The sequence below is a fragment of the Bombina bombina genome, chromosome 3 (assembly GCF_027579735.1).
Source record: "Bombina bombina isolate aBomBom1 chromosome 3, aBomBom1.pri, whole genome shotgun sequence".
NCBI classification, from domain to species: domain Eukaryota; kingdom Metazoa; phylum Chordata; class Amphibia; order Anura; family Bombinatoridae; genus Bombina; species Bombina bombina.
In genome coordinates, this window is record NC_069501.1 from 626,216,296 (window position 1) to 626,229,825 (window position 13,530).

Here is a 13,530-nt window from a genome sequence, read left to right on the forward strand (position 1 = left end):
TGATTATTTATCGTGCACCCGCAAATGGGCAAATGCGCTCCACTTGTAATCTAGCCCTCAGTGTATTGTCTTGTTACACTCCAGTTGTAAGATTGGAGTAGGTTTTAAGTTGATTTGTTTTGTGCTGAAAAACTGCTCTCTGATAGTCTGTTCTAAAAATACCTGTGACGGAAATAAACATACACACATACATACGCATTAATACATACATACATACATACACACATACATATACATACATACACTTACATACGTATGCATATATACACATACTCATACGTACACATACACATATATACATACATACACATACACACATAAATACACATACATACATACACACATACATACATACACGCATACATACATACACATACACTTACACACATTTGCATATATACACATATGCATACATACACATACATACATACAAATTCATACACATACATACATACGCATACATACATCCATACACATATATACACACGTATGCATATATATACACATACATACACATACACACACATATGCATACATACACATATGCATACACACATACATATACATACATACACACATACATACACATGCATACTTACACATACACACGTATTCATATATACACATACATACACACACATATGCATACATACACATATGCATACATACACATACATACACATATATACACACGTATGCATATATATACACATACATACACACACATATGCATGCATACATACACATATGCATACACACATACATATACATACATACATACACACATACATACACATGCATACTTACACATACACACGTATTCATATATACACATACATACACACACATATGCATACATACACATATGCATACATACACATACATACACATATATACACACTTATGCATATATATATACACATACATACACACACATATGCATGCATACATACACATATGCATACACACATACATATACATACATACATACATACACACATACATACACATGCATACTTACACATACACACGTATTCATATATACACATACATACACACATATATGCATACATACACATACATACACATATATACACACGTATGCATATATATACACATACATACACATACACACACATATGCATACATACACATATGCATACACACATACATATACATACATACATACACACATACATACACATGCATACTTACACATACACACGTATTCATATATACACATACATACACACACATATGCATACACACACATATGCATACATACACATACATACACACATACATATACATATATACACATATGCATACATACTATTCATACACACACATACACACGTATTCATATATACACATACATACACACACACATGCATACATATACATATGCATACATAAACACATACATACATATACATGATACGCATACATACACTTATGAATACATGTACCTACGTATACATGCACATACGCATACATATACATACACATAAATACACATACGCACACATATATATGCACACTAACATCACAGGAATTTTTTACAGTGTCACTTGTTCATTTTTACCAATTTCTTATCTTCTTTTTTGTGTCTTTTTGTAGATAATGAAACAATCAAAAATGGTTTCTGCAAAGACAGAAGTAATTTGCATATCTACAGCAAACTGAATGGAATGCGAGAGCTGAATGTAACGGTCCTGGATAGTGGAATAACTGCTAAACAGTTTCTAAAGCAGAAAATCACAAGAGAATCTTTATCTGTGAGTAATGAATTTGGACATGATACTTTGAGAGAGAAAAAAATGCTCCAAAAAGTTAAATTTGCTGTTCAGCAAGTTTATCAATTTAAAACAAATCAAATTTCATGTTTATATATATCTCCACCAATTATGAATGTAGTATTGCTTGCATTTCTGTCTCAGATTTCTCCCCCCAGCCCCAGCGTGAGATGCAATCAGATGCAAGATATCATACAAAACCATAAAAACAATACTGCAGATTTGATGCAGACCTCCAGCAAACCTCATGCTAATCCACCGCTACTAAATGAGAGTGTCGAGATTGGCTGCCAAAACTCCTGGGTAGGGACTCTTACGCTTCTCATGTGGGGAGAGGAGGCCAGGAGGCTTTATTTTAATGTTCCTCTAAGCATGCATGTGACATCATAACTGACATACGGCTAGATTACGAGTTTTGTGTTATGGGTGAAAAAGAAGCCTTATGGCTCTTTTTCACTACCGCTGGTATTACAAGTCTTGCAGGTTTAGCTACACCGTACACTTTTTTGGCCGTAACGCAACGTAACTACCTCAGCTTTCAAAAAGTCCTTTTTCAATGGGACTTCCACAGCGCCAGTATTACGAGTTTGCCTTTCCGGCCAAAAAGTGAGCGGTACAGCCCATATCGTCAAGATCCATACCGTAAACTGAAAGTCAGTGGTTATGAGTTTTGCGCTACAAAGCTGTAACATAAAACTCATAACTAAAGTGCTAAAAAGTACACTAACACCTATAAACTAATTATTAACCCCTAAACCGAGGCCCTCCCGCATCGCAAATAATAAAATTAAATTATTAACCCCTAATCTGCCGCTCCGGACATCGCTGCCACTATAATAAACATATTAACCCCTAAACCGCCACACTCCCGCATCACAAACGCTAGTTAAATATTATTAACCCCTAATCTGCTGTCCCTAACATCGCTGCAACCTATATTACTGTTATTAACCCCTAATCTGGTGCCCCCAAAATAGCCGCCACAATACTAAAGTTATTAACCCCTAAACCTAACCCTAAGTCTAACCCTAACCCTAAGACCCACTAACTTTAATATAATCTAAATAAAAATTACTATCATTAACTAAATAATTCCTATTTAAATCTAAATACTTACCTGTAAAATAAACCCTAAGCTAGCTACAATATAACTAATAGTTACATTGTAGCTATCTTAGGTTTTATTTCTATTTCACAGCTAAGTTTGTATTTATTTTAACTAGGTAGACTAGTTAGTAGATAGTTATTAACTATTTACTAACTACCTAGTTAAAATAAATACAAATTTACCTGTAAAATCCTGTCTTACACTAGCACCTAACCTTACACTACAATGAAATAAATTACATTAATTAAATACAATTAACTAAATTACACAAAAAAACTAACACTAAATTACACAAAATAAAAAAGAAATGATCAAATATTTAAACTAATTACACCTAATCTAATAGCCCTATCAAAATAAAAAAGCCCCCCCAAAATAAAAAAAAACCCTTAGCCTAAACTAAACTGCCAATAGCCCTTAAAAGGGCCTTTTGCAGGGCATTGCCCCAAAGAAATCAGCTCTTTTACCTGTAAAAAAAAATACAAACAACCCCCCAACAGTAAAACCCACCACCCACACAACCAACCCCCCCAAATAAAATCCTATCTAAAAAACCTAAGCTCCCCATTGCCCTGAAAAGGGCATTTGGATGGGCATTGAAAAAGGGTATTTAGCTCTTTTTCAGCCCAAACCCTAATCTAAAAATAAAACCCACCCAAGAAACCCTTAAAAAACCTAACACTAACCCCCGAAGATCCACTTACAGTTTTTGAAGACCGGACATCCATTCTCAATGAAGTCGGGCCGAAGTCTTCATCCAGATGGCATCTTCTATCTTCATCCATCCGGCGCGGAGCGGCTCCATCTTCAAGACATCCGGCACGGAGCATCCTCTTCTTACGATGGCGACTGACGAATGAAGGTTCCTTTAAGGGACATCATCCAAAATGGTGTCCCTTGAATTCTGATTGGCTGATAGAATTCTATCAGCCAATCGGAATTAAAGGTGAAAAAAACCTATTAGCTGGTGCAATCAGCCAATAGGATTGAGCTTCAACCCTATTGGCTGATCCAATCAGCCAATAGGATTGAGATCGCATTCTATTGGCTGATTGGAACAGCCAATAGAATGCGAGCTCAATCCTATTGGCTGATAGGATTTTTTCACCTTTAATTCCGATTGGCTGATTCTATCAAGGGAATTCAAGGGACGTCATCTTGGATGACGTCTCTTAAAGGAGCCTTCATTCTTCAGTCGCCTTTGTAAGAAGAGGATGCTCCGCGCCGGATGCATGAAGATAGAAGATGCCGTCTGGATGAAGACTTCTGCCGGCTTGGATGAAGACTTCTTGCGCTTGGATGAAGAATACTCCTGGCTTCGTTGAGGATGGATGTCCATTAGTGTTAGTTTTTTTTAAGGGTTTATTGGGTGGGTTTTATTTTTAGATTAGGGTTTGGGCTGAAAAAGAGCTAAATGCCCTTTTAAGGGCAATGCCCATTCAAATGTCCTTTTCAGGGCAATGGGGAGCTTAGGTTTTTTAGATAGGATTTTATTTGGGGGGGTTGGTTGTGTGGGTGGTGGGTTTTACTGTTGGGGGGTTGTTTGTATTTTTTTTTACAGGTAAAAGAGCTGATTTCTTTGGGGCAATGCCCTGCAAAAGGTCCTTTTAAGGGCTATTGGCAGTTTAGTTTAGGCTAGGGTTTTTTATTTTTTTGGGGGGGGATTTTTATTTTGATAGGGCTATTAGATTATGTGTAATTACTTTAAATATTTGATAATATATTTTTTATTTTGTATAATTTAGTGTTAGTTTTTTTGTAATTTAGTTAATTTTATTTAGTTAATGTAATTTATTTTATTGTAGTGTAAGGTTAGGTGTTAGTGTAAGACAGGTTAGGTTTTATTTTACAGGTAAATTTGTATTTATTTTAACACGGTAGTTAGTAAATAGTTAATAACTATCTACTAACTAGTCTACCTAGTTAAAATAAATACAAACTTTGCTGTGAAATAAAAATAAAACCTAAGATAGCTACAATGTAACTATTAGCTTAGGGTTTATTTTACAGGTAAGTATTTAGTTCTAAATAGGAATTATTTAGGTAATAATAGTAATTTTTATTTAGATTTATTTTAACCCTTTGAGTGCTAATCATGGCTCTGAGCCATCACAGAGTTTCTCACTCTGGTGCTAATGACGGCTCAGGGTTACGTTAGGGTTAGGGTTAGACTTAGGGTTAGGGGTTAATAACTTTAGTATAGTGGCAGCGACATTGGGGGCAGCAGATTAGGGGTTAATAAGTGTAGGTAGGTAGCGACGACATTGGGGGCAGCAGTTTAGGGGTTAATAACTGTAAGTAGGTGTGTCGACGTTGGGGTGGCAGATTAGGGGTTAATAACTGTAATGTAGGTGGCGACGATGTTAGGGGTGGCAGATTAGGGGTTAATAAATGTAGGTAGGTAGCGACAACATTGGGGGCAGCAGATTAGGGGTTAATAAGTGTAGGTAGGTGGCAGCGATGTCGGGGGTGGCAGATTAGGGGTTAATAAGTGTAATGTAGGTGTCGGCAACATTGGGGGCGGCAAATTAGGCGTGTTTAGTTAGACCCTGGGTTTATGTTAGGGTGTTAGGTGTAAACATAAATTTTCTTTCCTCATAGGAATCAATGGGGTTGCGTTACGGAGATTTACGATCCTTTATTGCAGGTGTTAGGCTTTTTTTCAGCCAGCTCTCCCCATTGATGTCTATGGGGAAATTGTGCACAAGCATGTAAAACCAGCTCAAAGCAGCGCTGGTATTTGTGTGCGGTATGGAGCTCAATTTTGCTCAACGCTCACATATTGCCTGCTAACGCCGGGTTTATGAAAACCGCCTATCAAACACCAATATACTTTAAAACAAAATCACCTCACAATCTCTGAGAATTGTATCTGAAGCCTATTCATTTAACCCCTTAATGACCACAGCACTTTTCCATTTTCTGTCCGTTTGGGACCAAGGCTATTTTTACATTTTTGCTGTGTTTGTGTTTAGCTGTAATTTTCATCTTACTCATTTACTGTACCCACACATATTATATACCGTTTTTCTCGCCATTAAATGGACTTTCTAAAGATATCATTATTTTCATCATATCTTATAATTTACTATAAAAAAAATTATAAAATATGAGGAAAAAATTGAAAAAAACACACTTTTTCTAACTTTGACCCCCAAAATCTGTTACACATCTACAACCACCAAAAAACACCCGTGCTAAATAGTTTCTAAATTTTGTCCTGAGTTTAGAAATACCCAATGTTTACATCTTCTTTGCTTTTTTTGTAAGTTATAGGGCCATAAATACAAGTTGCACTTTGCTATTTCCAAACCATTATTTTTCAAAATTAGCGCTAGTTACATTAGAACACTAATATCTTTCAGGAATCTCTGAATATCCATTGACATGTATATAATTTTTTTTAGTAGACATCCCAAAGTATTGATCTAGGCCCATTTTGGTATATTTCATGTCACCATTTCACCGCCAAATGCGATTAAATACAAAAAATCGTTCACTTTTTTACAAATTTTTTCACAAACTTTATGTTTCTCACTGAAATTATTTACAAACAGCTTGTGCAATTATGGCTTAAATGGTTGTAAATTCTTCTCTGGGATCCCCTTTGTTCAGAAATAGCAGACATATATGGCTTTGGCGTTGCTTTTTAGTAATTAGAAGGCTGCTAAATGCCACTGCGCACTACACATATATTATGCCCAGCAGTGAAGGGGTTAATTATGGAGCATGTAGGGAGCTTCTAGGGTTAATTTTAGATTTAGTGTAGTGTAGTAGACAACCCCAAGTATTGATCTAGGCCCATTTTGGTATATTTCATGCCACCATTTCACCGCCAAATGCGATCAAATTAAAAAAAACATTAAATTTTTCACAATTTTAGGTTTCTCACTGAAATCATTTACAAACAGCTTGTGCAATTATGGCACAAATGGTTGTAAATGCTTCTCTGGGATCCCCTTTGTTCAGAAATAGCAGACATATATGGCTTTGGCGTTGCTTTTTGGTAATTAGAAGGCCGCCAAATGCCGCTGCATTTCACACGTGTATTATGGCTAGCAGTGAAGGGGTTAATTATGTAGCTTGTAGGGAGCTTGCAGGGTTAATTTTAGCTTTAGTGTAGAGCTCAGCCTCCCACCTGAAACATGAGACCCCCTGATCCCTCCCAAACAGCTCTCTTCCCTCCCCCACCCCCCAATTGTCCCCGCCATCTTAAGTACTGGCAGAAACTCTGCCAGTACTAAAATAAAAGCTATATTTGGGTTTTTTTTTTTTTTTTTTTTTAGCATATTTACATATGCTGCTGTGTAGGATCCCCCCTTAGCCCCCAGCCTTACTGATCCCCCACCAAAGAGCTCTCTAACCCTCCCCCTCTGCCTTAATGGGCGCCATCTTGGGTACTGGCAGCTGTCTGCCAGTACCCAGTTTAGTGAATAATGTGCCTTTTTTTTAAAATAAAAACCCTTTTCTGCAGTGTAGCTTCCCCCCCCCCCCCCCAAGATCAACCCCCCACCCCTTCCACATCAATTAGCTGTTATTTACACTTTAATTCAAGTACTTTTTAAACTTGATTTTTCTGTAGTGTAGCGGTTCCCTCCCGCTCCCGCCCCGTGCACGCGCCCCCCCCCCCCCCCCCCGTGCACGCGCGCGCTCCCGTGCGCGCTCCCGCCCCTCCCGCCCCCGATCCCGCCCCCCTCCACTCCACTGGGTACATCGATGGCCGCCCACCCGCCTCCCAGACTTGCTCCCACCCACCAACGATACCGGCCACCGATGTCCGGTGCAGAGAGGGCCACAGAGTGGCTCTCTCTGCATCGGATGGCCAAGGGGGGTTATTGCAGGATGCCTCCATATCGAGGCATCACTGCAATAACCGGAAAGCAGCTGGAAGCGAGCAGGATCGCTTCCAGCTGCTTTCCACACCGAGGACGTGCAGGGTACGTCCTCAGGCATTAACTGCCTTTTTTTTGAGGACGTACCCTGCACGTCCTCGGTCGTTAAGGGGTTAAAATGCAACATGTATTCCCAGCTACAACAAAAATGACTGCCGTTAGGTTTCAGCATGCAATGATAAGGTTTCAATATAAAAGACCTTGAAATATGGTGATCCGGTGCAAATAATGATGTGACTTGTATTTAGAAGAATTGTGTTTAAATTGTAAAAGCCACAAAAGAACTGTCACTTGTGAAAAAGCCTCTTTTCTAATATTGGGTCAGTGACTAAAATCAGTGTCAGGCTTTTCCTTATAATCCATTTACCTTATTGAAAGAATGATGCTTACAACAGTCTTTTAAAAAAAGATACATTTATTAAATGATAAATCAATACATGAGTGATGAGAGACGCGTCTAACATACAAGACTCTATGGGGGGTAGTTATCAAGCCGTCTACTTTTCTGCCTTCGCCGGCCCAATACGCCCGCCTAAGCTCGCCTACCTTCGCCGCCGCGGACCTTGAATACGTTCGCCTAAGTTATCAAATAAAGCTGTCAAAAAGCCGCGGGGCGATGAGCAGCGGACTGTGAGAGTTATCACTCATCCGATCTCGCTGCTCTTCGGCTTTTTCCCAGCTTTATTGCTAGCCTGTCACTAAGCACCCACACTAAACTACACTGTTCTATCCCTATACCGGCGCCCCCGGAGCCTCCCGCAACTCAATAAAGTTACTAACCCCTAAACCGCCGCTCCTAGACCCTGCCGCAACTCTTATAAATGTATTAACCCCTAAACCGCCGCTCCTAGACCCTGCCGCAACTCTGATAAATGTATTAACCCCTAAACCGCCGCTCCCGGACACCGCTGCCACCTACAGTATACCTAGTAACCACTATCCTGCCCCCCCCATACCGTCGCCCTCTATAATAAAATTATTAACCCCTATCCTGCTGATCCCGCACCTCGCCGCAACTAAATAAATAGTTTAACCCCTAAACCGCTGCTCCCTGAACCCGCCGCAACCTATATTAAACCTATTAACCCCTATCCTGCCCCCCCCTACACCGTCGTCACCTATAATACATTTATTAACCCCTATCCTGCCCCCCACTACACCGCCGCCACTGTAATAAAATTATTAACCCCTAAACCTAAGTCTAACCCTAACCCTAACGCCCCCCTAACTTAAATATTAATTAAATAAATCTAAATAATATTACTCTTATTAACTAAATTAATCCTATTTAAAACTAAATACTTACCTTTAAAATAAACCCTAATATAGCTACAATATAAATAATAATTATATTGTAGCTATCTTAGGATTTATTTTTATTTTACAGGCAACTTTCAATTTATTTTAACTAGGTACAATAGCTATTAAATAGTTATTAACTATTTAATAGCTTACCTAGCTAAAATAAACTGAAATTTACCTGTAAAATAAATCCTAACCTAAGTTACAATTACACCTAACACTACACTATACTTTAATAAATTATTCCTATTTAAAACTAAATACTTACCTATAAAATAAACCCTAATATAGCTACAATATAAATAATAATTATATTGTAGCTATCTTAGGATTTATATTTATTTTACAGGTACCTTTGTATTTATTTTAGCTAGTTAGAATAGTTATTAAATAGTTATTAACTATTTAATAACTACCTAGCTAAAAGAAATACAAAATTACCTGTAAAATAAATTCTAACCTAAGTTACAATTAAACCTAATACTACACTATCATTAAATTTATTAAATAAACTACCTACAAATAACTACAATTAAATACAATTACATAAACTAACTAAAGTACAAAAAATAAAAAAAGCTAAGTTACAAAAAATAAGTTACAAACATTTTAAAAATATTACAACTATTTTAAGCTACTTACACCTAATCTAAGTCCCCTAATAAAATAACAAACCCCCCAAAATAAAAAAATGCCCTACCCTATTCTAAATTAAATAAAGTTCAAAGCTCTTTTACCTTACCAGCCCTTAAAAGGGCCATTTGTGGGGCTTGCCCCAAAGAAAACTGCTCTTTTGCCTGTAAAAGAAAAATACAACCCCCCCCAACATTAAAACCCACCACCCACATACCCCTAATCTAACCCAAACCCCCCTTACAAAAACCTAACACTAATCCCCTGAAGATCATCCTAACTTGAGTCGTCTTCACTCAGCCGAGCAGCGATGGAACCGAAGTGGACATCCGGAGCGGAAGAAGTTAATCCTCCAAGCGGCGCTGAAGAAATCTTCCATCCGATGAAGTCATCATCCAGGCGGCGCTGAAGAAGTCTTCGATCCGGGCGATGTCATCTTCCAAGAGGCGCTGAAGAGGTCTTCTATCCGGGCGATGTCATCTTCCAAGCCGGGTCTTGAATCTTCCTCCCGCCGACGCGGGACATCCTTCTTCACCGACGGACTACCGACGAATGAAGGCTCCTTTAAGGGACGTCATCCAAGATGGCGTCCCCTCAATTCCGATTGGCTGATAGGATTCTATCAGCCAATCGGAATTAAGGTAGGAAAAATCTGATTGGCTGATGGAATCAGCCAATCAGATTGAGCTATCATTCTATTGGCTGTTCCGATCAGCCAATAGAATGCGAGCTCAATCTGATTGGCTGATTCCATCAGCCAATCGGATTGAACTTGATTCTGATTGGCTGATTCCATCAGCCAATCAGAATTTTCCTACCTTAATTCCGATTGGCTGATAGAATCCTATCAGCCAATCGGAATTGAGGGGACGCCATCTTGGATGACGTCCCTTAAAGGAGCCTTCATTCGTCGTAGTCCGTCGGTGAAGAAGGATGTTCCGCGTCGACGGGAGGAAGATTTAAGACCCGGCTTGGAAGATGACATCGCCCGGATAGAAGACCTCTTCAGCGCCTCTTTGAAGATGACATCGGCCGGATCGAAGACTTTTCTTCAGCACCGCCTGGATGATGACTTCATCGGATGGAAGATTTATTCAGCGCCGCTTGGAGGATTAACTTCTTCCGCTCCGGATGTCCACTTCGGGTTCCATCGCTGCTCGGCTGAGTGAAGACAAGGTAGGATGATCTTCAGGAGATTAGTGTTAGGTTTTTGTAAGGGGGATTTGGGTTAGATTAGGGGTATGTGGGTGGTGGGTTTTAATGTTGGGGGGGTTGTATTTTTCTTTTACAGGCAAAAGAGCTGTACTTTTTGGGGCATGCCCCCACAAATGGCCCTTTTAAGGGCTGGTAAGGTAAAAGAGCTTTGAACTTTATTTAATTTAGAATAGGGTAGGGCATTTTTTTATTTTGGGGGTTTGTTATTTTATTAGGGGGCTTAGATTAGGTGTAAGTAGCTTAAAATTGTTGTAATATTTTTAACATGTTTGTAACTTATTTTTTTATTTTTTGTAACTTAGCTTTTTTTTTTTTGTACTTTAGTTAGTTTATGTAATTGTATTTAATTGTAGTTAGTTGTAGGTAGTTTATTGAATTAATTTAATTATAGTGTAGTATTAGGTTTAATTGTAACTTAGGTTAGGATTTATTTTACAGGTAATTTTGTATTTCTTTTAGCTAGGTAGTTATTAAATAGTTAATAACTATTTAATAACTATTCTAAATAGCTAAAATAAATACAAAGTTACCTGTAAAATAAATATAAATCCTAAGATAGCTACAATGTAATTATTAATTATATTGTAGCTATCTTAGGGTTTATTTTACAGGTAAGTATTTAGTTTTAAATAGGAATAATTTATTAAAGTATAGTGTAGTGTTAGGTGTAATTGTAACTTAGGTTAGGATTTATTTTACAGGTAAATTTCAGTTTATTTTAGCTAGGTAAGCTATTAAATAGTTAATAACTATTTAATAGCTATTGTACCTAGTTAAAATAAATTGAAAGTTGCCTGTAAAATAAAAATAAATCCTAAAATAGCTAGAATATAATTATTAATTACATTGTAGCTATATTAGGGTTTATTTTATAGGTAAGTATTTAGTTTTAAATAGGATTAATTTAGTTAATAATAAAAATATTATTTAGATTTATTTAATTAATATTTAAGTTAGGGGGGCGTTAGGGTTAGGGTTAGACTTAGGTTTAGGGGTTAATAATTTTATTACAGTGGCGGCGGCGTAGTGGGGGGCAGGATAGGGGTTAATAAAATTATTATAGGTGGCGACGGTGTAGGGGGGGGGCAGATTAGGGGTTAATAAATTTATTATAGGTGGCGACTGGTTCAGGGAGCGGCGGTTTAGGGGTTAATACATTTATTATAGTTGCGGTGGGCTCCGGGAGCGGCGGTTTAGGGGGTAATAACTTTATTTAGTTGCGGCGGTGTAGGGGGGGGGACAGATTAGGGGTGTTTAGACTCGGGGTACATGTTAGGGTGTTAGGTGCAGACAGCTCCCATAGGAATGAATGGGATGTCTGGCAGCAGCGAACTTGTACTTTCGCTATGGTCAGACTCCCATTGATTCCTATGGGATCCGCCGCCTCCAGGGGTGGCGGTTTGAAAACCAGGTACGCTGGGTCGTGAAAGTGCCGAGCGTACCTGCTAGTCATTTGATAACTAGCAAAAGTAGTGAGAATGTGCCGCACTTGTGTGCGGAACATCTGGAGTGACGTAAGAATCGATCTGTGTCGGACTGAGTCCGGCGGATCGAAGCTTACGTCACAAAATTCTACTTTTGCCGGTCTCGAGCCTTTGATAACTAAGGCGAATCAGCCTCGACACAAATACGCTGCGGAATTCCAGCGTATTTGAGGTTGACGGCTTGATAACTAGGCCCCAATGTCTGAATTCAACAAGAAATTGTAATCCAAAATTATACTCATTACACACTCTTGTGAAAGAGGTCCGACAGGGCAGTGAGTGAAGGGCACACTCAACATTGACTGAGAGAGGTGAGTGTTGTGATGTCACATGCCTGTTACATGGAAGCCCAGAATACTGAGCACTGCTGACAGTATTTTTAAATTGATATTGTTTTTTTAAATTTGTCTTTCTAATATTTTCACACCTGATTGCCTTGTATCAGTAAGAAAAAGAGAATTAAGAAAAAGGAAGAAAAAGAGAATTATTAATAAATACATTAAAGGGAACCACAACACCTGCTTGAAATATTTTAAACCAACGTTTTCTCATTATGCAAAATATACTGACTTCAATTCTGTATGCAGTCTTCATCTTACTGCATTCTGTTGTAGATAAAAGCTTTATCATTTAAACATTGCTCTGCAGCCTTGTACCTGCAATGTAAGCTGCCATATTGCAACGCACGTTCCACAACAGTGGGTCACGTGATGCACACGGCACCTTCTATTTCTAAAGGAAGCAGATTGATCCCTGCAGTGTCTAAGAAGAACGGCTTCAGGCACTGTTATGTTTATAAATAGCACGCGCAGGGAAGGAAGTGGGAGGGGGGAGGAGAGGAATGCACAGGGGGAGGAGAGGAATGCACAGGGGGAGGAGTTTAGAACATATCAGCAGGTGTTGTGGTTCCCTTTAAAGATGCTTAGTTAAAAAGGGAAGTTACTGGCCCTCAAAATTACTCTAATGCACTTCTTTTTAAACCTGTCCTCAGGCCTCCCCAACAGGTCAGGTTGTCTGGATTACCTTGGATGAGAGCAGGTAAAATAACTGTTTACTATTCAGCTGATTGATTCACCTGTGCTCTAGTTCAGATATCCTCA

The 13,530-nt window shown here is 38.6% G+C and overlaps 1 protein-coding gene across 1 annotated transcript in view; it reads left to right on the forward strand.

The window, feature by feature from the left end:
• LOC128651846 (ornithine decarboxylase-like) overlaps positions 1-13,530 on the forward strand; it is an 80,103-nt gene that overhangs the window by 8,300 nt on the left and 58,273 nt on the right. Inside the window, exon 2 of the mRNA XM_053704830.1 lies at positions 1,621-1,778. Within this exon, the coding sequence (XP_053560805.1) occupies positions 1,621-1,778 (158 nt within the window). The remainder of the gene's footprint in view (positions 1-1,620; positions 1,779-13,530) is intronic.